Source organism: Anguilla rostrata, chromosome 11 (assembly GCF_018555375.3).
Source record: "Anguilla rostrata isolate EN2019 chromosome 11, ASM1855537v3, whole genome shotgun sequence".
Lineage (NCBI taxonomy): Eukaryota > Metazoa > Chordata > Actinopteri > Anguilliformes > Anguillidae > Anguilla > Anguilla rostrata.
The window spans coordinates 30058413-30085985 of record NC_057943.1 but is presented as its reverse complement, the minus strand read 5'-3'; the positions used below and the strand labels follow the sequence as shown (position 1 = coordinate 30085985).

Below are 27573 nucleotides of genomic sequence, written 5' to 3'. Positions count from 1 at the left end.
GCACAGACTTCTGCTACCATGGCAACACGATGCCTCATCTTTCATCCATCAGCAATATCAGCTGATCTGTTATTCCTCAGTCAGATAACAGGTAATACTTAAGATACTTAGGTTAATTGTATACTTTTAGCACAATGTGATGTACTCCATTTTAAAATGGAGATGAATGGAGCATTTCTTAAATGTATGTAATTGTCTGTATTCATTTGTGTTCATTTGAAAATGAGTCTGGTCTTAAATATTTAACAAATTAAATGATATGTATGTCTATTTATTTATTTTACCAAGACAAAAATACTCCAATGGACCATTTCCACATGCCATATTTAATTCCAAAATATAAAGACTAATTTTGCCTATTGTGAAACACACAATGGAAACACAAAGGGACATCAGGCACAAAAACACTAATGCAATTTAAAAAAATAAAAATAAGTTCAGTTTTTTTAATTCAAGTTAAAGCACCATCGTTGTCACATGGATTTTTCCTGTATGTATTGTGCCCATCCTGGAAAAAAAATCAATATGAAATGAAGATTTGAAGCAGCTGACGATAACACCACCGGGATTTGAACCTTCAACCACACTGTACAGAGGCAGAGGGAACCATTTTTTTGGTTTTCTTTGATGTGACAACACTGTTCATGGAATCCCAAGGCTTCCTGGAAACAAGGTGAGCACTAATCACAAGACCAATGAAACAGGAAACCAGGAAGAAAAAAATGAACAAGAAATTATTTTGGTGTATCAGATTTCGGAATTTGGACTTCTTCCTTTGAATGAAAAAAGTTCACAGCTATTTTGTGCTAATCTCACCCTACTGAAACTCTTTTCAGACAGGTTTCCAGTAACAGAAAACCAAATTAGTAACACAGTAAGTTAACCATTTAAATGGGAGAATGACAAGGGTAACACAACTCCACATAAATATACACACAAACAACATAAATATGTATTAGAATAAGAACTGACAGTTTACTTTCTGGGGCTTTTTGGTATTATTTGCTATTTTTTCCAGTAAGTTTTTACCTGACTCTGAAGGTTTTGTGCACAAAGAAGGATTATGTGCATAAGATATTTACATAAGTTTCTGAGGACGTTCTGGATTTTAAATGGCAAGTATAGGGACATATGTGGTTTGTTGTCCAAAGCAAGGAAACTCACTTTAAATTACTACTAAATTAAGTAGGAGCAAAGTATTTCCTCCCAATGTCTGTGTGAGTTTCCTCTGGGTATTCCAGTATCCTCCCACATTCCAAATTACAAATTCATGCAGGTCAAGGTAATTGGGGGGGGGGGGGGTTAACAGGGTGTTGCTGTAAAAGCATGCATGCTCACTCAGCTTACCCTGTATAAATAAAGGTTAAACAAAATCAAACACTAGTGGTTCAACGTGCGTATTTTAATTACTGATTATTTTTACAAAAATGATGTTAAATCTTATATTCAGTTGGAAGTAATTCATATGGTGCTTGCAACCTGAGCTCAAGGAAGTTGTGATGAAAAAGGTGTTCAGTATCAGCCTTATTACATAAGTCCCTGGCAGTGAACAGTCGGCACTGCTTGAGAACTGAAAAGAAGTAGACGCTATAAAAACTGATGTTTATAATTGTGAATAAATGTGAATATATTAATCAGTTGAAGCATAATGTTGCTGTACAAGCTGATTTGAAGGTACCGGAAGTGTATTTTCTTGCTTTACACCACAATCTCCTGAATGCCCCTACACCAGCCATTTTGAAGCCGGATGGTGGTCAGAGACTTTTGTAGGTATCTAAAATATCTTTCATTGTGCATAAATACTGGCTGGGCAGTTTATGTGCTTTATAAATACTTTTTATGGAACTGCAATAAAACTGCTTTTAATTTGGTGCTTACAACAGAAAGCATTTGATACAGGACTGAAATTGGAACAACGCTAAGCTTTCAGAAAAATATATTTAAAAACAGCTCTGAAGAAGAAACCAAACAATCCTACAGCAGCCAAATTACCAATAGATACAAAACACACTGATAACAGAAAACAAATCAATAAGAGAACCACCTATTTTAGCTCCCAAAAATAAGAGTTAGAACAGTTAGAACAACTACACAACTTTCCTGGAGAAGAACAATGTTCCAATTCATTCCAAAATATCCTGTGGGGAGAAAGAGAGAAATTTCAGTACCGTCATATTAAAAATGTTGCAAGCAAGACAATACATTTTACCCTTCAATAATCATTAGCCTTTCACAATGGTGCCATTGTATGTTTAAGCACAGATTTTTACAATAAACTGTACTTCAGAAAATAGTATTTCTTTAGATTAAATCCCTATCTTGGGAGCAGTAAATACTGTTGAAGCCACTCAGGATAAATAGAAAATTGCTCCAAGATATCCCTTCCATTATGGGGAAAAATGTGCTTGCTGAAGGAACATTCTTTTACAACTGGGCATGTGTGTTCAGTTTCTTTCAACATACAACATGGAAAAAGAAATGATGACATATCGATTATATTAGTTTATTCATTTGTATATTCATTTTTTATTCACGTCTGCATATCCCATTTCTTTATTTGGAATATGAATGTATGATTGTAATATTTCCCCCTCTTTCATACAGCTAATTTTAACATCACGTTCAAGAAACCCAACATGACTGTTGCATGAAAGTACTTTTTTTCATTGTGTTTTGGTGAAATTTTTTGAGAAATTTAAATACATTCATATTTTGTAACACATTATAACACCAACCCTCACCCCACAGCATCTCCCTCCCTAACCTGCTCCCTTTTGCCCTGTATTATGAAAGTTTTACCACAGAAGCGTACCTAGATTAACCTGAGACCACTTAGAAATCTATTCAAAGGGAAGTGAATGACTTTGGACAGGATTTTAACCATGAGTTAATATTATAATAAAATACTGCTTTGGAGTAATGCCATGGCTAACAGTACCCCAAATATGAGTAGCACTGCAAATCTATGGTGTTTTATTTACCTTAGGTTTGAGCATTGTTTAAATACTGCTGTAGAAAAAGTTTACATGCATTAAAAACAAAATTATAAAAATGTACTGCTCACAGCCTAAACTATTTCTCTGTTCCCTGTTTCTCTTTCTTCTTAATGATGTCCCAAACCATAATAGGTTTGGGTTAGCCTAAGGTTTGGCCTATGTCTCTGTATTTCTCAGCCTCATAATGGCTTCCTTGACTTTCATTGGCACAACTCTGGTCTCTGGTCATCATGTTGACAATCGCCAATAATAGACTCCAAAGGCAATCAAAACTAGATACTGAAAGCTCTCTTATACCTGAACTAAGGAAGCAACTGAACACACTTCTGACTAATCAGAAGTCAGTTGTTCAAAACATTATGATGCCCAGATATGGTGGGACTATTATAAAAAAGTGCTGTAATTTCTACATGATGAAAACAAAATGTATCAAAAATACCCTTAAATAAAAGCTGGGAGTGTGCACTTTAACCACATGGTATTAACCACATGATTTTTAAAATTACAAATCTAAAATTTGTAATAAAAGAGCCAAATCATTGAAAAAATTACAGTATGTTGCTCACTGCATATACAGTGCAAATGGGGGGGGACTATGAATACAACAAAAATTGTGTCACATCCCAAATACTTAGACTGCACTGTATTTATGTTGCATGACATTTGTGTGCTCTTTGCGGTTGTGATTTTTTAATTCTATGAATGGGAGAAATGCCTTTAAACAGTGCTTTTTGGCCATGATGCCCTCCTGTCAAATTTGATTTTGGTTTTCCAAAGACCAAGGTGACCTTGCCCTGACTAAATAAAAGGTCTGTAATGATGTAAATGACTGTACCGATCAAGGCCTGTTAGTTCAAACTACACCCTGGGCCAACTGGCACAGGCAGACTACAGGGCCTCAACAGACCAGAGGACAATCCAGTAGGTAAGATTTATTGATGTGCACCTTAGCACCCAGTGCTTCAATAGTGTGCGAAACCAGGCAGCCCCTAAAGGGAATTTCAACTCCATATTTGGGCACATCGCCACACGAGTTACCTCGCCAGTAGTGGGCGAGTAACATAGGAGGAGATCATTAGGTCTCACCTCGTCTGAGTCCTCTATGCTCGGTCCAAGGTCAGCGTCGCTATCGAGATCTTCAGCAGTTCCATCTTCCTCCATTCCTCTCAGAACCGAGTATCTGTACGTAGCCTCGCTGCATTTAACATAAAAAAAAAAAAAACCAAACCATGTGGTTACAGAGCAGACGACCCCGTCACCATGGCTACTTTCAATATTTCCTGCAGGAATATTATTAGGAAGAGTATTTTTGTTCTATATTAGCTGGCAAGTGAATGCAAGGCAATAAGTTCATCTGTGAATTGATGTGCAGGAGTCACCATAGGCAGATGACCTTGCCAGACAGGCAAAGCTCTATGTGAGAAACTGAAACAAAAATAACTGGTTTCATAAAGACCTTTGAACTTGCATTACTGTTTTGTTTTGCGCAACCTTCATACCCGATGCAGGCTTTTTAAAAATCAATAAGGCTGAAAAAATCTATGAAAAAGGAAAAGGTGTGGCCTGAAAATGTTGATGCCCAGCCGAGAGGTTTTTTAAAAGAGCAAGTGAACTTGACCTTAGTGAAATATCCAACTTCACAGTGCACACTGTTCAAATGCAGTTACATTTAATTAGAAATGGACTGTCTTCTTGTTTCAGCCTTTAAAATTAAAACGGTGTAGATCTAAATGATTCAGTAAATGCATTCAGAAAATATGTGCGCATAACATGTTTAGTTAAGAGGAAGGTAAAAGATTCACGGTTGCTGTGGTTGAGAAACTCAATGAGGGGCTTAACTAAAGCATAAACTATACAGTATGAATTAGGGGTGTCTCTGAGCTGTGAGAATGAGGACAAACCATGGTGGACAACGTAAAGGATATCTGGCTATCTGGTATTCAGGGACAATGGCATTGAAAGAGCTCACCAGACAATGATGAGACAGCAGACAACCCAAAGCAACCCCCAGTCAATCCTGATGGAATTCCACCATTATCCCTGTAAATGCCTGTAATGTAATGTAATATCCCAACAGGGAGGAAGTACCACTCAAAGCAAATAAACTGGGAACTCCTCAGTGGAAAGATTTCTTAATGTTCCATGGGCATGTGCATTTCATAGTTATTACATTATTGGTCGATTTATCACATTATTGAATTTTATTACATTTTTGTTGACACTTGGAGCAACATTTTGTTACATTAACGATCAGTTATTACAAGTTATTAATATTTTCTTTGGGAAAATCTTAAACATAAGAACAAAGTAATGAGTTCAAATACGTGCACAGAATTCACTGTTTGAAGCTAGGAAATGTGTAGTTGTATGAAATTTATTCAAACTTAAGTACATGAAGTATATGTTCATATCCTGTTGGCACAAGTAACACCTCTTTATGGTATGTAATGTTTTAATACTTCTAATGGTAATTATGTAGTTGCAATTTGGTATCATATAGATATTAGGTATCAGAAATGTAGCATTCTGACAGACTTACTTTTTTTTCCTTTTTTCTCTCCCAATATGGAATCCCCAATTAGATTCAACAGGCACCCATCACCAAATGCTGCTTGACGTGTCGAATCGCGGTACGTAAATTATATTGCTGTCATTGGTTTGCTGTGCTATCAAGCCATGCTAAAGGTTAAGGTCAACCTACTCCTAACATAGGCTACTGTGACGAATTAACCTGGTATGTGACTCGTCAGAGGACAGTGTTGCAATTTTGCATAAAATCTGCGCAGCGCTGTATCGTTTGTTTACTTAACTGACTACAGAGTAGACATGCAGCCCATGCACAGTGTATCATCCCATTTCAAAACCAATGCACTGAAGAATTCGGCAAGACTTGCGCTCCTTGTTGAATATTGCATTCCTGCACTTACCTGTGGTGAAAACAGTATTTCCTGATTATGAAAACTGCAGCCACAATCGCGATTAATGACACGACGACCACGGATGCAATAACTCCAGGGTGTATTCTTTCCTGGACAACACAGTAGTAGCAAACATTAATTTGGTCAGCTATCTCGCAAGTTAGTTAATTCAGTAGCAGATGTTAGCTAGCTAGTGGGCTACTATGGTATACAGTGTGCTAGGTTGCTACGTCGGCTACGCTTCGCTTACAGTTTTGTTTCCGAAACTAGCGAAAACTGCACCCAACTTCACATGTAGTTATATCATGGATGAAAACTGAAGTTCTGCAGTTAACTTATCTCTCAAAATATACATTCTATTTTCAAACAGTTACCCAGCTAGTTAACAAGCTAATTTCACCTGTGGTGCGGGTGGTGGTTTCAAAGAGTTGTCGCGTAATAACATTCCAGTGTCATTATCGTCAAGTTGTTCATGTGTGTATGAGGTAGGAAAATTAATTGCAATAATTCCTCTGTCCAAGAAGAGTAACACAGAAAATATTAAACTCGAAACGTAATGATAAATGCCAAGTCCCGAACTCAGGGACATGGTCATTTACTTCCTTCCTGGGTTTTTGTGGCTTTCTAACTTAAGCTAGGCTATCTTTGTGTAACTGTGTCTTGTGATTGGACGAGGTGTAACTGGTATCTATAGAACAAAAATGTCTTTATAAAAAATATGCATTTTGGAATTATTTCTTATTTCTTTCCTTAGATTTTTATTTTTTGTCTGTGAAAGTTTTATTTTCTGTCCACGATAAGCTATTGCTATATACAATATTTTAAGGGTAAAGTTTTATTATTGGAATGCAGCAGTTTTCATGGCAGGCCGCAGAACTTATTTTAAGTTTGGTATTTTATTTACATTGGTACATAATGTATCAAGGTGCATTAATCCCGACCAACATATAAAAGGATATAAACTTACAAAATTACAAAGTGTTTTTGCATGAAGTATCACTATTTGGCAAGCTGGCACATGAGACAGCCTTCAACTATTGACATAGTAATTTTTAAATGTCATGGTGAATCAGTGTTATAACAAGTCTTGTCATAGTGAGCCTTTTATGCAGGTTATGTCAGTTGTGTCATAGTGCAAATTTCAGATTATGTCATAACGGTATGTCATAGTTATGAATGGACATGGAACTTCTTGACGGGTATGTCATGATTATGACACTCATTTCCATGCCATGCCATGAAGACCACTGTCAAAGTGCTGCTGTTGTTTATCTTTTCATGTGCTTTAGTGTAAGTAAATGGACCATTGAGTATGGAGCATATTACACCCTTTCTCCGCTTTGTGCAAGCCCCCTAGTGGCCAGGACGTGAAGATTGTGCAACTCAGTGCTCCTGCAACCAAACTATGAGTTGAAATAACCATCTCTAATAACAGCTTTATTAGTAGACGATACACAACCTTGCAGAACACCTGTTGTGTTCCAAACTGTATGCTTGTGCTCATCTAGAGCATACAAAGTAAAACAGTCATGTGATCAAGTGTGTTCCAGTCCTGGGAATTAATAGAGGGTCGGGTGTAGGGGGGCTTCACTTGGAGTACTGTTTGGGCCTCAGCTCCCGGTATAAGAAAGATACACTCCCTGCAGGTGAGTTCCACATGGCCTGTGGAAGCAGTTCATCATACATAGTATGCACTTTTACCCACTCCACTTTGGCATGTGTCATCGTACCTTACTTCGCAGACATTTTTGTCCTCCTTTTATTTTCTTTTAATCTTGTTTTGTCCTTCCCTGTGCTTGTTTTGGTATCTTCCTTGTGGGGTCACTTTCATGTATGGAGTTAGGAATGAGTGAGGAAAAATAAACTCCACCTCACAAACTTTTCCTCTGTGCCAGCTCCTCTGTCCAGGGTTCCCGTGGGTCCTTAAAAAGTCTTAAAAGTCCATAAATTCAATTACTTAAATTAAAGTCCTTGAAAGGTATTAAAGTGTCTTCAATATATTTTTCATTGCACCCTCTGACTAGTAGCACATTTATTAATGTAGTGTTTACGTTGCACACAGAAATGGATAGTGGAAATTATTTATTTAGCAGTCATGGCTAGATGGGACCCAACTTTACTCAAATCTTACATCATGCTCTCATTTCGTTATATTTCATTGTGCTTGGTCACAATGCATAGCTAATGCTATATTTTGTGTGGAGATAAGTAAAGCAATGTAAGGAACATTGTCTTGACTAATGTTTGTTTTGTCACTTTTGATTATATTGATTTACCTGGTTTACATGAATCCAATTTATGACAAGGAACATTCACGTTTGTGACTAAATCAACTGACTGAATGTAGTTACCATTAATCTGATTTGTTTCTATTATGTAACTGTAAGTACAGTATCTGCAGCAAGATTAGGGCAATAGTAGGTGACATGTCTGCAGATGGGTCAAGGACAGTCAATAATAGGTGTTCCAAAGCTATATCACAATCTCTGGCTCCAATTTGTACAACATGGTGGAAAACTGCACTTCCTGGAGCTGGTCATAATTTTTTTTTTTTTCCTCTTTTTTTTTTTTTCTTAAACTGTGAATTTGTCTTCTATGTTCAGCATTAACTCATTTGCCAAAATATAAGTAATTGATGTCTTTTTACTTGTGCTGTCTATTAGTAATTTCAGAACCCTGTATTCAGTTGTGAATACTGGTTTTTCAGTTGGGTCTTAAATCTCATTCATTAATTCATTTGGCATTAAAAGGTCTTAAAAAGTCTTAAAATGAATTTTATGAAACCTGCAAGAACATCTTTCATCACAAGGAGCAGTGGCTTCTCCCTCTTGTCCTTACATTCTGCCTCTCCTCTACCAGCACCACAAAAAGTAATTTTTCCAATAACATTGTGTTCCAGATTGACAGCAGGTGTTTTGCACACAGTGTGTCTGTTAAAATGGAAAAAAAATTAAACCAAATGATATTAGCCAATTTTTTCCTATCACAAATTATTCCAATCACATTATCACAATAATTTACCTCAAAAAGTCATGTCATTTTACTCACCATTAGACACACCAAGATGAATTTGTACCTATGTGGTCATGAACATAACACCACACTCACTAAACCCCTTATTTGACATCACATGCCCCCTCAGTGAGGACACAGTAATGGTTATTACTGATGACAGTCTATGCATACAAAAAATAAAGGTCTCAAAACTTAGGTTTCTCAATTTGACAGAAGTCTCATGTCACCATCAACAATATTTTTATAAAAGCATTTGTTGTGTACTGAATGCGGGATTAGTAATTCCAGTGACACCGAAATGTTTGCCTCAATGAGTTTGCCTTCATTATTTTTACACACATAAAGAGCATTATGTTCCTTCTAGTTCTGCCTAAGTATTGACAACTGAAATATGTGGCAATCCCCCCACCCTTTTTTTAAAAAAGCATCATTAATCATTTTTCATTCTCACTGGTTGGTAACTCAATTATGTAAACAAAGCACAGGAGCAGAGAAAAAAAAAAACATTTCTTTGAATGTCCAAGATTACTTGTTTCCAACAGTTTTCAACAAGATTATGTACTTTTTTGAATTTGTGAAAGTTATAGCTCCTCCAATCCTGAATGATATCCCCAAGTGACTGGTGCTGCTGAAAGATTCAGTTGAAAACTCCATTATATAAGGTATAATTCATTATATAACTTATCCAGAGCTGCTTATAATATAGGAGAAACCTAAGTGCTTTCACCTGATTCATGCAAGCAATAGTGGCAGATCTGGTTAATCATATATGCTAAGCAAGAACCACAGTAAAAATTCTAAGATTATCTATGCTAACCAAGATATTAAGTAGAAATTATAAATATCTACAGACCGCATTCGTAAAAAGTACTAAGAAGAGAATCATAGAACATAAAAATGCTACCGAAAACAAAAGGTGTGAGGGCTATAGGTGCAGATGCGAGGCAACCTTAGATGCAATCAGAAGACGTGGGTCTTCAGGAGACTGAATGATTATACTGTCCTGACCACTTTAGGAATTTTGTGGGGCCGGTATTAGACAGGCATCAGGACTGAGAGAAGTGACCATGTAGGGAGAGGATAGGCGATTGCAGATGGGAAAGATCTAGCCGGTGTGTTCATTTTGAAAATTGACTGGCAGTATGGTGCAGCTGTTCCATTCGCTGCCCAGTAGGCTAGTACCAAGGTTTTAATCGTGATGCACCCTGTAACATTGAACTACTGCAGTGAGTGGAGGATGGGTGTGACATGAGCACAGCTGGGTAGACTGTTGACAAGTCAGGAGGCAAAGACATTTTGTATTAGCTGCATGGGTCTAAGTGACGCAAGCAGGGAGACTGGCGAGAAGGGAAGTGCAGGAATTAAGGCATGAGAGTACCTCATGCCAGGATGATTGCTCCAGGGCCTGGAGTGCCCGGGCCTGGACTAGAAGCTGTGTAAAGAAGGTGATGTTTTTTTTTATAGCCCAGCACTTTTTACTGACACAGTCACAAAGACAATTTTACAGAAAAAAATAAGAAAACCAAGTCAGAACCCCTAAAAAACAGCAGGTAAAAGTATGTGGTGGGAATCTCTCAGGAGGAACCCAGCTTTAAAGGGGAGCACATCCTACACTGGATAGCCTGGTGTCAGTAGTTAGACTCAAGTTAAATGTTAATAGGAAGGTACAGGGCAATTGACTGTCTACACAATTATAAGGGTTGGGCAATGTATAACTTAGATTATTAGGCAAGGTTTTTATAAACGGTAGGACAGTGGAGGACAATATGCTATCTAGTGGTAGACTAAGTTGGTTAGCATCATGGCCAGCTAACTAACTTTGTATACTTGACTAGCTTAACTAACTAGCAAGCTAATGACGTAATTAGCCAGCTAGCAAGTATAAAGTATATTTTCGCTCATAAAAAGGGAAGAAAGGCATTGGTATCAAATTCATTTTATTGTAATAATTAACCCCTTTTTTACAATTTCATACAGGAAATTATGCCTAGTTATATGCAGAAAGTGCATTAAGTGACTTAAGCCTGCATTGCTATAATGTATTGAATAATCTATTTAACAATGAGACAATTATATCAAGCTAATCTTTAGGCTTATTGAAGTACATCAAGTAAAAATTTGACATAACAAGCAAAAACAATTCAGGCCATGATAGCCAGCCACAAGCTTTATTTAGGCTTCAGTGCATTCCGAAATGATTTGGACAGCGACACAATTTATTTATTTATTTATTTGGACTCTGTACTCCAGAACAGACTGTCAGCTTTAATTTTAGGGTATTTATATGCTAAAAGCCCTTTTTATTTATGGGACCAAAAGTAATTGGACAATTATCTATTGGCCAAATTTTAAGATCCATTATTTAGTCACAATGTTTTCTTTGATACTAATTTTTTTGTCCAGAAGGTGTTAAATTTATTGGTGTTGCCTCTCGCCCAATGCATGCTGGGATAGGCTCCAGCCCCCACCGAGGCCCTGACCAGGAATAAGTGGGCACAGATAATGAATGAATGGAGATACGTTACAGTTCATTTTATGCAGAGGAAACCTATAAATCTAGACGAGGAGGACATTGGGTGAAGAGAAAAAAATTACGTCCACCTGAATGAACTCGGAACCTCAAGCCACCATTCACTCTCAACGAAAGCCCCTGCTGGTGGTGCTGGTGCCTTTTCTGCTCTGGCCTAAAAGAAAGACTAAAAAGTATGCTTCATGCTTATTCTTTAACATTATGTTATTAACACATTTCACTCAGATGATTTACTGAAATTATTGTTTTCAGCTGCTCCACCTTTGTTTTTGTGTTAAGTAGCCTATAGACAGGCTACCTGTTACTGTTAACAAAAGTTACACTCAGTTTCCGATCTGTCCAAACTTTGTTGAGTTGGATTGAGTTGTTGGATACATTTTCTATAGCTTTGCAAAGATGAAAGTGAAATAAAAGAACCAGAAACACAAGATGCACCGCCACATTGTGATAGCCTGCTGAGGTTATTCACAGCTTAATCCATTCTAGTGTCCCCACCAGTAAAAAGGAGAAAGTAACCCCTGACAGGCTCTGCTGAAATAGCAATGCGTGCCACTCGACTACTCTACCCAGAGAGGCTAGAATATATTTTAAATTTTTTTCGAGTTAAGTCATAGATGCATCTACTAAGAGTAACTTTATAAAAATAATTTCTAAATTTTAATTCTCATTCTTCCTGGGTAAAACTAATAAATAAATTTGAGGGGGGTGCAATGGCACCCCCTGGCGCCTGTGACCGCACACTCTTGTTGGTCAGCATAATTGAACATTACGAAGAATCTGGCCTGTGTACTTTTTTGGCCTGGCTCCGAAATACTGATATTAGTCCCCATCGAAATGATCAATTTGCTCACATTTTGATATAAAATAGGTAAAAACTTCCTGTTTTTCCTAATAATAGGTTGCATTTTCTGAACGTGGAGATACATCTTTCAGACCTGTATTACTTTGCACAACAATATAAGCTTCTTGGTTGGCTAATGGGTAGGAAAAGTACGAGAGTTGGACGACATTTTCAGTAGTATTGACGATTGAAAAATGAAAACTATGTTATTGTTTAAGATACCCATTTCTGTCTGGGTTGCCAAAATGCCTGATATGGATACCAGCTCATTTGCAGTTCATACAGCACCAGTCCTACCACCTTGTCCACTGACTGGTAACAGGCCTGGTCATGCAACCGCCTGAACAAGCTCCCTGTGGGAAGAAAGCAAAATCACCTGAGCGATTATTTTTCAGATAAATCCATTGTTTTGCAAAACAACCCTTGCTGGACATAGACCTGCACATACTGATGAAGCAAGCTGAGTGCTGGACAAACCCTCAGTGGAATGATGTCAGGGAAATGGTGGCCTTGCCCTTTTCTAACAGGTCCAGACACAGAAGATTGCTCAACCGTTTCTCTGGTGCAGAATCCACCCATTCAGGCAGGGCACCTCTAATTTCATCAAGTTAACCTGCCCAGGACTGGTTGCTTACCGAAACGGTTCATCTTCTCTCATGCGTTACTTGTTACTGGCGAAGACTCCAGAATCCTGGTCAGTGCTCAGGCTGCCATGTTCATCTTTGTCCTGTTCAGGGTTCAAGAGAACTCAACAGACACCAACATTTTGTCCACATTTACCTTGTACTGGAATACAACTGCTGGAAGTACTCCACCAGTCCCGTTTAAGGTGCTCAAATGAAAGAGCAAATTGTTGGGAAAACGTGCAACCAAGGAAATCCACAAATCATGAAACTACAGCTAACTTGAACTACCATCAGTAAGATTACAGATGAAATATTTAAATAAGCAACTTTACAACATAAAGATAAAAAAACATTCAATATCGTATTCTCATTTGTAAAATTATAAAATTAGAATGCAACAGCTATGCAGTTATATTTTCAGGGCAACACACTCAGACACACATACAGAACACACACACCTCTGAGTTGACAGGGCCCCTACCCCATTTTGCCCTGGCTTGAATCTCACAGGTACTGAAGAATTTTTGAAGATGTCATAAAGATCTGGTTACCCAAACAAACCTGAGGCTCCAAATTTGTGTGAGTGGTTGGGACATACCACATTTGTGTTAGGGTTTTTCTAGGCTCTACAATACGTTTTCTATGGATTCACATCATGTGGCCCAGACAGCAAATCTTCTCCCTGAAAAACACACTTGAGTGCAGGTTAAGAGTGGGGAGAGAAGGGAGTGTTAAAATCCAGATAAAACAACAGTACCAGCAAAACACAAGAGCCCAACAAAGGTGTAACACTCCTACTGTGCACTGGAAGAGGGCTGATAGAAAACAAAATCATTTCTATTGATCACACAGTCTTTTCCCTTTAAAAGTGTACTCAGTGTGTCTCTTGCCTTGTCTTTGATAGTGTCCAGATCAATATCTACTGGCGTGTTATTTTGCAAAGCTCTTGTTTCATGACAGACCTTTGGATTACTTTTAAGGAGTTTACTTAGACATTCTGTCTCAGCGCAGTTGCCACGTGGCCAAACCGGCTCTTTTCCATCTGGTTTATGCTCTGGGACAAAGGAGACCCCAAGGAAAGTGCCATTGCACTTATCGCAGGGCCCCACTTTGTAATAAACATTCTGTTCCCAGTTCCTTTTGAAAGCCGTGCATTTCACGGACTCTGGGAATCGTACTGTGGCGCCCTCGTCACCTGACATGACTGCATGGGAGATGTAGTCATGCCATGTGTGCAGACAAGACAGAGCGATCATGATTTCTTTTGTGTGTTGGCCTTTGCAGGACAAAGACGCCCCATAGTATTTAATTGGATAATCTTCTCCTGCTTCCTTATGCTCACAGATACAGACGACGGTGGCCTCCAGCGTATACCAGTTTCTCTTTCGTGGGCCAGAGTTTTCCAGCTGCACTTTTCCCATGAAGTTAGCAAGACACGCCAGCACACCCTGTTCATTCCTACTACCATTAATGCTGACAGCCTGAAAGATTGGACCTCCAAATGTGAATTTTAGGGACAATGCGGTAAGGGTTTCAAAGGTCATAAATCACAATAACATGGTTAATATATATTTTTAAATGTCATATAGCACAACGTTCTCTTATTGGTAATTATACATTTACGTTCATGTCATTTCTAAATATTTATTTGAAATTGGTATGTAAATATGAAAATATTTACAATATTAAGTGTTTCTAAACATTGGGCCTCATTCAAAAAACCTTTCTTAAATTATTCTTAGTTTTGTTCTTAAAAATGTTCCTATGAAAAACCAATATGGGTTCATGGGTTTGTTTTTTTGTCTCCATACTTACCGCATCCAGCAGAATCGAAAAAGGTGTTCGATGGGGCAGATGGGTTCTGTACTTCAGGAAAGGATTTGGAAAAATTTTCTTCAGCTGATGAAGCTCTTCTTTTGTGAAGAAATGCCAAGGCTTATGTTCTGGTTTATGAATGTATCCCAAAAATAAAATGCAGTGAAGTTAAAGAAAAAAAATGATGCAGTATTATACACATTCAAAGAGATTATTTTTCCATTTTCATTCTACATTTGGGATCAAAAACAATTCATTTGTGTTCTACCTTGGTGGACTGAGTACAAAACCTTTCCAAAATTATTTTAGCAAACTATACACAAAAAAACTATTTAGAGAGTACAAAGTTTTAAAGAGCAAACCAGTTGTAACAGTGCATTAATAATATCAGGATATGATTTGATGTACTGCCATTACCTCATCCAAATATATTTGGATTTCCTCATGTTTTGAGTAGAGGCTTAAGAATTCTAGGATGAAATTGTGTCCATATGCTGTCAATGTTCCCTTAGGTCCATCCTGTTGTCTCCTAATATTGAAATAAAATCAAATGTGTTGACAAGATTTCTAACATGTCACAACTATAGTATTGTGAGGTACTCCTGCTGTACATGTACCTATCATGCTATTTACAATACAGATAACTTTGAAGAGTAGGTTTTTTGGAATATTTTTATTTTTATCAAGTGTTCCAGAACTACATTACTTATGACAAGTAGTGACTGTACATCAGCATTAAATGTTTATATGTGACCTTACACCTTAAAGTGTTAAATTGGTGATAACTTGGTGATGGCAATTGGCATACATCTACAGCTATTAAGTACTACTGTGCATGTTGACAGCTCAGAATTACAGGGTGCTATCTAACATTTTTCCCAAGCACACACACACACACACACAGATAACTGATCTAGTTACCTGCTGCTCTCCTTCTGCTTGAGCTTCATCTAAGATGCAAAAAAGAGCTTAGGAACATTACCACAGTGAGCACAATTTAGCAAGACTTTATCAGACTTTAAGTCATTTTAAAAGATGCTTTTACCATTGCAGAAAAGCCACCACTAGAGGTAGAGATAAGCTAAGGTACGTATAATCAAAAGCCATTACATCGTAGTGCCACAAGACCTATCCTGCATCGTGAAAAGATTTTGATTGCATTTTTAAAATTTGGACCATGATAAAGATTCAGCTTACTGGCCTTCCGTTAAGTAAATAAATACACACAATAATTAGAGACAAAACTGCGTTACCTCGGTTGCCCCCGTAGTTAGTCGCTTCGAGGCTATTTCGGCAGTGTGGCAAGCAGTCTTCAAGACCAGCGCAGTATGTGTCTTTTCTATTGCTCTAAATTTTTAAATAGTATGTCATCAAAAATTTAACCGCCCGGGCATAGGTTATCAAATCGATTTAGTGAAGTGATTTCGAGTTTGAAAATAACAATCAACTGCAAGGTTCTTATTATCTTCGGAATAAAGGGTCGGTGTATGACGTCACAACACTAGCTTCAGTCACAAGTTACAGTAACCGTGGTTACAACACAAGTCTAAAGAACGCTAAATAAACAGTAGCACATTCATTTAGCACAATTTAGAATATTGTGCATATCCATTTGATGTAGACATACTCTGTCACGTATAGGCTATTGCTACATGCAACTAGCTAAAACCTTTTGCATTCCACAACTCAAATGAATAACTATTTATTGATTGAATGAATTTGCAAAACATCAATTGTACATTTACAGAAATTTTACCAAATACAAGTTGTAGCCAGTCAGCTCCCTCCTCCCCTCTCCTTGTCATACATGCCCACGAGATGCTGGCTGTAGCCTCTTTCATTTCACAAGCCATCGGTCAGGAACGCATTTTGAAGAGACAACGTCGCTTGAGTTGTTTATTCGCTAGCTGCATTGACGTGAATGTGGTTGCACGTAGTTTAAAATATTTCCCGCCTGAAGTTAGCAAAACCATCTCTAGCCCGACTGTAACATGTCGATTACGCGAGTGAGTGATAGTGATACTGTGGATATAATTGGCACTGTGGTATGATTTCTTTTTTGCGGATGGCCAAGTTTTATAGAATCCATGAGGTAACTCTAGCTACATTTGCATTGATATGACCGTCACCGAAGTGGTTACAATGATTTGTGAAGTTAAAACAATTAACTTTAGCAACACACGTGTAGCTTAGTGTTCGTAGGCTACATTATTTCCAGAATCAGTTTGGCAAAGCTATATCCAGATTGCGATAGGCTATGTAGGGGAGAGTCGGTATAGACGCGTAATGGGAGAGTTGTGTGTCATCAGCATAGGAATGATATGAAAGGCTATGGGAGAACATGACAGAGCCATCAGACTTGGAAAATAAAGAAAAGACTGAGCCCTGGAGAACTCCTGTTAACAGTTGCTGAAGTCTCCGAAGTGCACACCTCATGAAACCTGAAAAGAGTGAGTCAAGATTGGAAGCAAACCAGTTGAGAGCCATGCTGCAAATCCCCAAGATAGGGAAGGCAGCAGGAGTTGATGATCAACCAAGTCAAATGCTGCCGAGAGGCCGTGGCAGATAAGAACAGAGGAGAGAGAAGCTGCCTTCGTGGCATGAGGCTCCTCACTGACTGCAGGGAGGGAAGTCGCAGTTGAGTAGTTAGCCCTGAAGCCTAAATGGAGAGGGTCAAAAACTATAGCCATGAAAACGACTGTTGAATTGTCATTATCAGAGCTGTAAAATAAAACCAAAATGTGAATATGACACATGTAAGAAGGATATATTTGTTTATTTGGTCTGGCTGTAGGGAATGTGTTTACACGTGTATTATGACAGTAACACACCCTTTTATCTGTGCAAAAATTGATGTGGCTTTTAAATGTTTGTAATTATGCTGAGAGGACTGAGTATACTCTGCATTGTTCAGGCGCTCATGATTCATAAATACAACAGAGTAAACAGAAACCTTTTTACATATTTCGAATGGGAACTGGCTGTGAATCTGCAGTTTTAACACAGATCAGTCATGTTTGTTTACAGCTGGAATGAATTGCACAGCTGCAGATAATGCTGTATTTGCACAGTATTAGTTGTTACTTATGCTTGCATCGTACACCAGCAGTGGTTAATTGGTATCAACTCTAACCACTTAGTGTGAAGATTTCAAAACACAGATAACCACAGCATAATTGTTTTGCAAGTGATTTCTGATGTTATACAACCCAGCAGTGATAACACTAACATATCTACAGTTCAATAGTACAGCAATAACTGGTGTAATGTGGTGAAGATCAGTTGTATTGCTGATGAAGTAAGAAAAAAGTATGACTACATGATTGGAGTGCCACATCACAATTCTGTAGATGTGTAATTCTAAGTATTGTGGATAATTTCCCTTGGTAATACTGTATCATGTGTGTGATTTTACCCTCTGATTCCAAAAGCACAACCCAAGAGTGATAGGATACAATGTCATTTTGCTGAGATAATTGCAAAAGAGACTCCGTTTGTCAAAGTGCAGGTTCAGTGTATATGTCGAGTGCTTCTCAATCTGAAGAACAGCAACATGGTTGCTTCTAAGTCAGTTCATTGCTTTAGGAAAGGCCTATACAGATTAATCAGCAAAGCTAATTTTATGTTCTCTGACACTTCTCAGAAGTCAGCTCAACACTGATATTTTATGCTCTTCTGGAGGTGCATTGTGGAAGTGTAAACAAGCCAGTTGTCAAATAGGAACCAAGCATCCTGAACAATCTGTACTTTTGGTAGACAATGGAAAGTGCGGCTCTTCCCCATACTGTAAGGCACTATTCTATTTCAAATGTATTTCTGCTCCTTATTGAAATTCATGTATACATTTCTACAATTAATTTATTCAAAAACAATGTTGATCATAATTCTATACTTTCCTTTTGCAATTAACATGATTTGTATAATTGTGGTATTATGTGTCTTAATACAAGTAGGCATTTGTTGAAGTGTTGACTAAGTTAATCAAAATCACTAATACAGGAGTTATTTCTGTGAATAAATATATGATACTGAAATAAACAATACACAAATTCTAGTAGAACAAATGAAGAAGTCTTTACTTGATTAGTGTAGTCTATCTCTCAAACATTTATGACTCACTACCAGAACACGCAATCACAAGCATAAAAGATAGCCTCATCTGTAGCTAAAACTTTGAATCAGCTGCGTGGACCCTAGTTAATAATAAACCTACAAGTTCTGGAAAGAAATCACATGCTCAGGTGCCTGCCAAGACTCGGCGGTTTCCCTTGGCTTTTTCCCCCCTCACTCGCAATCTTCCAGAGGACGTAAATAATGCAGGGTAGTTTACCGAATGACAATTGACTGTGGTGAACTTCTTTGGAGAAGACCTTTATCTTCCTTGTTATATATTAACTGTCAGTTCAGTTGTAAAGCCTCTTTTAAGGTCAGTGTCCGCCCAATCAGAACACAAGAGAAAATTACTTTACCCACAGGTGGAAAAACGCATTTTCAAGACCATATTATGCACTTGGATCACGCCATCGCTACAAAGGAGACGACCTTTATCGTACTCATGGTGGTTTGCAATAATTCGATTGGTTTATCCCTGTTTTGTATCCCCGGATTTGCTGCTGCTAATGTTGACTGCTCGAGACCTTAAAGCCCTTATCTGGGTGTGCATCGGTGTTGAACTTCCTCATTCACGCAGGCTGAACCATGCCCAAAATACCAATGCAGGCGCACGTGCGCACAACTTTGATGTGTCTGTAACATCGTTTGTCTTCCTTACTCTAAACTGGAAATTTATCATTCGTTAGTGGAAGAAAGGCTACTTCTACATGATGAACGAACCAGTAAGATGCCAGCAAAAAAGTCTGAGTGTTTTTTGTTTTGTTTTTTGGGTGATTGACTGTCATGAATTGTGACCGGTTTCGGCATTTAAATGCTGTTTTATAACGCTTGGTTACCTGTAGCTCCTTTTTGAGTAGTTTGAAGTTTGCCGTTTCCCTCAGATGTGAGAACTATCAATGGATTTGCAGACACCCCCGTGCAACACCTCCGGAAGTCAGTGTGGTAGGTTTAAATTATGTTTCAAAATAACTTGCTTATACTTCCCGCATTATCACTCAACCTTAAATCAAAGATACTTTTTAATGGGGACTAGACCAAACGAATCAATCTTTATAAATTTTTATGAAAAAATAATCTATCTTCAAATTGCAAAATTACGTCATTGCAAGTAGAATACAAATTATGTCATATGACTTCTCCTTCTTGTATCACCACCCCAAAACCATGCCCTTGCACATTAATCTGGAACATACCTGAGGTTATTTTACTCCGTTTTCTAGATAAGGGAAAAATAAATATCACGTTGGCGCTAGGCTATCTGTACACAGGTAGCACATAATCAGTTCATTCAAATTTAATTTTATAATTGAAGTTTTAGTAGGTTTGTCTTGCTGTCATATCTCCAGGATAAAAATTAAAATAAAATAAAAAACCTAGCCAAAATATTCTATATTGTACTCTGCTTCTATTTAAAGGTCCAGGAAACTGGATTCATAGTGACAATTGATTGTCTTAATATTTCTATCAAGTTTTTAACCCAATTATAACCATTAAATTGTAATAAACACTATTAGATTATCTTTCCTGTTCAGCAGATAAGAACAGGGTGCGTGTGCATCTTGCGTTCATTAGAATTCATAGCCATTAGATATGTAACCCATTCCTCGTTGCTAGGTTAGAGCAGGGTGTCCCTGTGCTGTAACATTAGACTACCAGACAAAGCAAAATAAAGCTACATAAGCTAAGCTTTACCATTGTACAGTTACAGTAAACCTGCAGATCATTCAATGTGTAATAACGTTGTACCACTGAGCTACTGTACATCAACAAATAATTCACTGATTTAGGTTTCCTGGACCTTTGAATAGCATACATAGGTCCGTGTGTGTTTTTTTGGTTCTGTTGTATATGTGACACAGGTGTTGGGTTGGCTCCATGATATGCATTTTTTATCCTGTGTTGAATTCAGGAGTACAGCCTGTTCCGTATGCTCTGATCATCATACCGGTCCTCTTGGCCGTGACCACCGCGGTCGTGGTTGTCCTCGTTGTGTACAGCGTCTGCTGCAAGAGGCGAGAGCCAGCAGGGACTCCGGTCTCCTACAGTAATTCAAATGGTGAAAGTGTGCCCCCAATTCTCAATTCTTAGGACATTAATAATTAGTTGAACTTGTAAAGGGTCTCTACTTATACAGTCTTTTAGACTTTTGTTGCTCTTTCAATTATGTGTTTGCCCATCAGATGTCAGTTTGGAAAATAGCTTTCACATTTGAATGTTGTCGATGAATAGCCATTGCGTTGGTGATTTGGTGCACATGCGCCTCGAGACTGTCAGCATCTCTGGTGTCTCACCACTGTAGGAAACTCATTTCATCACTAGGGAGCCAGAGCAGACGGGTGACATGATGCGATTTAGCCTAAATACTCTCTTACCATGTACTGAGAGCTGTGCTGGTTTAACAAGAGTTGGAAAAACTGCTGTAGTGTACATGTGGCCATCCTAGAAATAGCTTTAGTCCTGCTAAACTCAGAGATGCACTATGAGTGTGTATGGGTTAAGTAAAGAAGGCCCTGATGGTTTGGTTTGTGATTTACACAACTGGTAAATGGTTTGCACTCAGGTCAAAAGCATGTCCATCAGTGTATATTCTTTCTTAGCATGCTGTCATGATGGCTTGGCTAATGGAACACTCCTGCTGACATGTACAGTGGCAGTAAAGGACATGCGATTGTGAAAAGGCTTCTGAGTGCAAAACCTACACATTCTGAGTTTGGTGGCTATGGTCCAATCTCCAGCTCAGGAGTACAATGGTTTTCTGATATTTGAACATGGTTTGCTGGGGCAGGTGCAACGGTCGGCAGCACAGGGGCCGGGTCTGTGCTCACGGGGACGGTGTCAGGGGCACTAGGCCCTGCCCGGGACGCTCTAGGCCCCTGGGAGATCCCCGAGGACGCGGTCCTGAAGGAGCTGGACTTCCTGCACACGGGGCGGTATGGACCGGTCTGCCAGAGCCAGCTGACCAGAGGCCAGGTCACCAGCGCAGTGGTGGTCAAGACGCTCCGAGGTAACTAGGCAACACATGGCCCGCTGTCTAGAGGTGTTGTATCTTTGAGGCTGTAATGCAAGTGGATTGAAGGTGTCGCAATGATGCTGTTTCCTTAAGATTGCAGCTCTCTTCCCTAGGGTCTCACAAGGTCAAAGCAGTGTATACTGCATGGGTAATGTGCAAATGAGAAGTGTCTTAAAGGTTCGATGGGCATTTGCTAAATAACTTCATATTAATATAACCAGGTTGTTCCACGTTTTAGCTAAATGGTTATGTTTTGTTTAGGTCCTTATCGTGGGCTGTTTAAACAAGCTGTTTTTAAATCCCAGACTGTGGCAGTGGGTTTCATTTTTCCCCACAGTTATTCTTAAACTTGTGTCAAACCATTCACTTCATGTACCTTAAAAATAACTGATTTTATCAAACAAGTGTTGTAAAAGCCTCTCGTTCATTGACCGTTATTTCAGACAGTACCAGCCAGGCTGAGGTGAAAGAGTTTGTGAACTGGGCACAGTTCCACACCGTCGTGAGCAAGCACGAGAACCTGGTACAGATGCTCTTCTTCCAGACCCGACGCCTGCCCATGTACCTCGTCCTGGAGGCTGTGAGCCCAGGAAACCTCCTCCACTTCCTCTGGACCCTCCACAACGTAAGACCCCATCAGCCGAACACCTAGACCCCGGGTTCTATCAGCCGATCACATAGACCCCAGATTCTGTTTCCCGCAGAGACCTTTTTAAGCATCCCCAGCCCAAAGCTATAAAGGTCCCTGTGATAAATTTCAGTCCAGTGCTTGCACTTACTGCACAGTGCTGTCCATGTTAGGAAATGGCTCTAATCAAACGGGGGGAGGGGGGGGGGGTTAGTTGACTTGAAATATCATCACTGGAAAAACAAATTCTAAGCAATAACTATTAGACCTTTTGTAGAGATACCTTGTGAAAACTTGCACTTAATGTCTTCTTAAATTATAATAAATAAACAGTGTTATTCCCATGCAATAGTCTTGAATGGTCAGTTTATTTTGCCAATAATTTAACGTACTCTGAATCAAACTGGTCTGTGGAATGCATTGTGTGTGTAACAACTGTGGACTAACTAATTATTTAGTTAAACTTTTTAAAGTTTGACTTAACCTTACTTTTCACACTTAAGGAGGATCCCGGAACGCCAAGCCAATCACAGCAGTTTTCTGAGAGGTCGGTGTTCTTGGTGGCAAAGCAGGTAGCAGCTGGTCTGGTAAGTCTTACGCTCCACTAAATTCAGATCTGAAGTCAGTGTTGAGTTTATATTTAGGCGTTATCAGTTATGGCATTATGAGTCACTCCTATAATATAAATAATGGTGATGCTTTTGGTGATAGATAATGGAAATGATTCATGTATCTATCTATATAACACAGTCTGTCCATGTTAACTATTGAACGATTGGGGCTACCTCTGGTTCTAAAATTGGAAGCCCGATTTTTTAGGGATCCAAACACCACAGGTGCTGAAACACTGTTGTTTTTTGTTTGGTTTCTTCCTCGCTTTCTGTCTTTTGAAGTAACTTTTGCTTTCATTGGATGGCTGAACATTTGGATCCTTTAAAATATGGTGCAGATTGTACAGCTGCTGGCGTTATCGCACACATGACACGTTTTCTACCTTCATGAGACCAGCCCCTGTGCCCTGCTTTTACCTAGAGACACTAAACTTACACAGGTACACAGGTCCCTCTCCTCATGAGGGACACATTTGCCGCAAGCACTCACAAAGTGCACCTGGAGTAAATTTTTCTACTTGTCAAAAAATGTCCAAATGACAAAGTAGTGGTCAAACCAAGCCACCTGGTGGTGCTATAGAGCAACATATATGTGCAACATAAGAACAAATGTGTTCTTTGTTCTTAAATGTAACTTAGAATGTATTTTGTATTCATTTATTTGCAAGAATTCAATAAGAATAACGCTTATGAAACTCTTGAAATATGTACATTGCTTATTATTTGGTAACCTGATCACACATTCTGCATACTGTGGGATATACAGCACTGCTTGAACTATGCTAACATTTTGTTAAAGGATTATCCCATGAGAAAAAGAGCTTTTAAATACACCTTTATGTACTTTTTAGATGGTAGAATCTGTGGCTGTCCTTCTCTGCTTTATACAACAATATATCCTGGGATCGCAGATTTAATTACAGTCCTCCATTTGTGGGTGACAATAAGAGAACTGGGCTTGCAATTGTGTCCTAGTTGTGTGTATCGTGCCAAACCACAAGCCTAAAAAGACCCCAGGTCTGTTAATGAAAGACTGGCTAAGTTGGCACGATCTGTTTATGGGCAGAAAGGTGGCACAAAGCCACTTACCTTCAGGTCCTGGAGCGGTCATCGCTGCTGTAAAATGTTCAAAAACAACGGCCATATTCTGCATAGCCTAACAGGCGTGCTTTTCCAGAACATAAGGTGGGCATTCATGTACATTCCTCTAGATGTCAGTGTAGTGCAAGAAATTGTGCAATGCTTGACTATTCTGTCATGCCATGGTCCTGGAAAGTACAGTACCTGATGTGGGTACTTTCCTTGTTACTTGGTACATAATAGATAACTTAAAATTGTTCATAGCGTTAATTGTTCATTATGGTTAACTGGCCTCATGTGGTCTCTTGGGTCAAAAGTGGATAGAGAAAAAAAAACAGCAGACCCTGTGGGTTTCCAGGATAATGGAATAGGACCACTGCAATACTCTCTCACTTTAATGTTGTTTTTACATAGCCTTTGATGTGGCATCCATGGTGTGTCCTTCCCAGGAATATCTGCACTCAGAGCACAGGCTGGTCCATGGCGATGTGGCGGCGAGGAGTGTCCTAATTGGCGCAGGGCTCTCGGTGAGGGTCACAGGCCTGGGCATGGCCTTCGAGGCCTGGGAATCGGGCAAGGTGGCCAAGCGGCGGGCGGCGGAGGTGCCCCTCAAATGGCAGGCGCCGGAGCGGATAATGCGCCTCCCGATGACAACCAGTAGTGACGTGTGAGTGTGCACTCTTTGGCCCCGCCCCCTTCTGTCTGCTGCAGCAGAGTACAGGTTACAACTCAGAACTTTGAAGTGAAAGGCTGAAGATGACAGGAAATTTTCAAAGTGTCGTTTGACTTCAAAGTTCTGGCAGGGCAGTTGTCTGTTTTCATTTTAGTTACATGGCCAATTTAATCTGCCCCACCCTCCTCAAAATGGGATAGCATTGAAAATGTTGACTGTTGTGTCAGATGACCTACTTTATAACTATTTAGGTTAGAATCGTGTTACATTTACGGTGCTGACCCAAAATTTTAACCCCCTTTTGTATTGCTAATTTTCTAATTTTTTTCTAGGTGGTCTTTTGGAATTCTCCTTTACGAGTTGGTCACTTTAGGTAAGGTGGCCAAAAAGCTGTTATTACACTCTTTGCATTCATCAACTCCTCTAAAACATACTGTAGTTTTTTTGTATGTAACTTCTATTGTATTTATGCAATAAAGCTCTGTCATGACCAGCTGTGTTGTTACACAGGTGCGCCACCATATCCTGAGCTGCAGCCACTGGACGTATTTCCAAAAATTCAGAACTCCTACAGGATGAAGAAGCCAGAACACTGCGGAACTCCACTGTAAGTTCACTGGGCCGATGGAGCCTTATCCCCATAATGACTTGCTTCAAAACTAGTTGATAGCAGCTTCCATAGATGCCTATGGAAGCCGGTGTTTGTTATCAGTGTAGTGGTCTGAAATGACCCTTGACCGTAACTCTGCCCACATAGCCCCACAGGCCATCTGGCCATAGTCTTATATTTAGACTTCAAATCTTATGTTGATTACTTTTTTCTTAAATGAGACAAAAAGATTGCCAATGAGGTGAGACAGTTTTACTAATTTCAAGATTTGCCAGTCGGGTAAGACAATTTCATTTGTGGAGGTAATATTTTCTACTTGAGAGGCACAAAATAAGATTTTAAGTCTCAGTACAAGACTAAAACAATTAAGACATACTTTTTAGCAGTGCAGAAGAATTTCTGCCCAGCTGTTTGTCGAAAGAGAGGATAAAACTGAGAACACTGCTGCGAGACCCACTGTGCTCTCCTCCTCCTCTCTCAGGTACGACCTCATGAAGTACTGCTGGATGTGGAACTCCCACGACCGGCCCACGTTTTCCACCATCATCAGGCTCCTCAGATCCTACATAGAACTTGCTGACACAACACCGCTTTCTTCCCAAGAAAGCGTGGACATTTTTGTGTACAGCAAGAAGGCAGGTGTGTTTCCTTGACGACTCACGCTGGGTCATCCCACCTAGAAAACTGTAGGACATTGAAAAGATGGACTTCCTGCAACATTAATGTGGATGTTTGGAATTTTTCACATCATCGCTGCAACAGGCAAGGTGTAATCCTTGCAGGCTTTGAAAGGTTGTGATGTATGTAGGCACTAAATGAGCACTTGAAGTCTCTCACTTGCAAGTAATCATACAAACAAACCACTGATTTTAGGTCCCAGACTTGAAATTCTGAACAATATCTTAACAAAGTATTTGGACGACAGAATTTTTTCTAATTCCTGTTAAAAGTAGATCCATCAAATGATGTCTACATTCTCACACCATTGGTGATCTATAGTGAATTCTGTGTATGGAATGTGTTTGCTGGCAACCATCACAAATTTACAAAATATTTACATTTACAAGCCCATTGCTCATAAATGTGTTTAAATGGATTGTTGTCAACAATTGCATGAGTTAATCACTTTTGGATTTAAACTGATTTGGTCATTTTGTTCGGGACCATAACAATTTCATATTGAATTGTGTTTTTATTCATACGGTATGTATGGAATTGCCTTTAATACTTTGTGTTGATGTTTCTGTGCTCTAATAAATATGATTCCCAATGAGTCATACTTGTGATTGGTCACTATCACTCCTTTAGTGTTGCCATGTTTAGCAGAAAGTGGTGACCCTCCTACAACAGAAAGGGTTGTTTCCATTATTATTTTTTTGTAGGGATCTTACAAGAATATATTATTCTAGAGATCCTTGTAGACATACATCTGTATCCAACTCCATAGTGGGAAACTGTGCAGCCAATGTCTTTTCATCTCCAATGGATATATACATGTTCTTTCTGAATAATGTATCTCTGCGCAGAACCGTGGAAATTTAATATCAATAAATGTGTACAGGAGCCAGGGAGTGTATGTGACTGTCCTAAAGTAGGCTGTGGCCATAGGGTGAGCCAATCATGTTTCACTAGGTTCTTACTTCATGTACTTGACCTGGGTGGTATTTGTTTCTGCTTGGTGTAATTGCTAGACCAGCCAGTCCATGGGCCTTAATGCACATTAAATTATGCTGGAGCTCATGTTCTCCTCTCCTTTTGGCCAAATGAGCAGCCCATTTAAATAGCATTTTCAGTGATTTCTAAAGGTATACCTTTAACAGCCTGTACCCTTTTGCTTTTTTATAGGCACAGGGTTAAATTCATACCTGTTCCTAAGTTCACTTTCTGCACAAGTCTCACGGTCTCACAATGATGAAAAATGCACTAAAGCACAGAACTTGGTCCAAAGTCGGCAGACCGTTTCTACTGAGTGCATGTCACATTTTGTCATGACTTCTTAGCCAATCTCTGCTCTCCATAAATTGAAGTGTTGTAGTGATACCGAGCTAATGCCAATACGCAAAGAGCAGGCGGGAGGAAGCTATGTACCAGGACTGTGGTTTCAAAG

The 27573-nt window shown here is 39.1% G+C and overlaps 1 protein-coding gene and 2 long non-coding RNA genes across 12 annotated transcripts; 1 reads left to right on the top strand and 2 right to left on the bottom strand.

Moving 5' to 3' along the window:
* Positions 1 to 305: 305 nt before the first annotated feature.
* Positions 306 to 6551, bottom strand: LOC135234570 (uncharacterized). Its single transcript, XR_010324135.1, has 4 exons — positions 6315 to 6551; positions 5924 to 6024; positions 4083 to 4191; positions 306 to 2138 (listed from the first exon to the last, which is right to left on the bottom strand). It is a non-coding gene; the product is annotated as an uncharacterized LOC135234570 (long non-coding RNA).
* Positions 6552 to 12496: 5945 nt separating this feature from the next.
* LOC135234569 (uncharacterized) lies at positions 12497 to 16481 on the bottom strand. Its single transcript, XR_010324134.1, has 4 exons — positions 15995 to 16481; positions 15663 to 15691; positions 12936 to 15270; positions 12497 to 12653 (listed from the first exon to the last, which is right to left on the bottom strand). It is a non-coding gene; the product is annotated as an uncharacterized LOC135234569 (long non-coding RNA).
* Positions 16482 to 18972: 2491 nt separating this feature from the next.
* On the top strand, positions 18973 to 26741 carry si:ch73-206d17.1 (tyrosine-protein kinase STYK1). Of its 10 annotated transcripts, none has more exons than XM_064299292.1 (10): positions 18973 to 19167; positions 19736 to 19796; positions 20758 to 20910; positions 21640 to 21858; positions 22308 to 22489; positions 22996 to 23079; positions 24633 to 24850; positions 25189 to 25229; positions 25367 to 25463; positions 25948 to 26741. In XM_064299292.1, exons 2-10 carry the CDS (start codon positions 19751 to 19753, stop codon positions 26117 to 26119), a joined length of 1212 nt encoding a protein of 403 aa, XP_064155362.1. In that variant the 5' UTR covers positions 18973 to 19167; positions 19736 to 19750; the 3' UTR covers positions 26120 to 26741. The 10 variants fall into 10 exon arrangements, with proteins under 10 accessions (XP_064155362.1, XP_064155364.1, XP_064155368.1 ...); XM_064299294.1 differs by having other exon boundaries at positions 19697 to 19796; XM_064299298.1 differs by having other exon boundaries at positions 18974 to 19167; positions 20764 to 20910.
* The last annotated feature ends 832 nt before the right edge of the window (positions 26742 to 27573 follow it).

What these genes read in the sequence shown, in the direction of transcription:
- si:ch73-206d17.1 (XM_064299292.1), top strand. Translation starts at nt 19,751, where the DNA reads ATGGATTTGCAGACACCCCCGTGCAACACCTCCGGAAGTCAGTGTG. An exon ending in TCCTCTGGACCCTCCACAAC is followed by an intron (nt 22,490 to 22,995) that starts GTAAGACCCCAT and finishes TTCACACTTAAG; the next exon opens with GAGGATCCCGGAACGCCAAG. An exon ending in ATGACAACCAGTAGTGACGT is followed by an intron (nt 24,851 to 25,188) that starts GTGAGTGTGCAC and finishes ATTTTTTTCTAG; the next exon opens with GTGGTCTTTTGGAATTCTCC.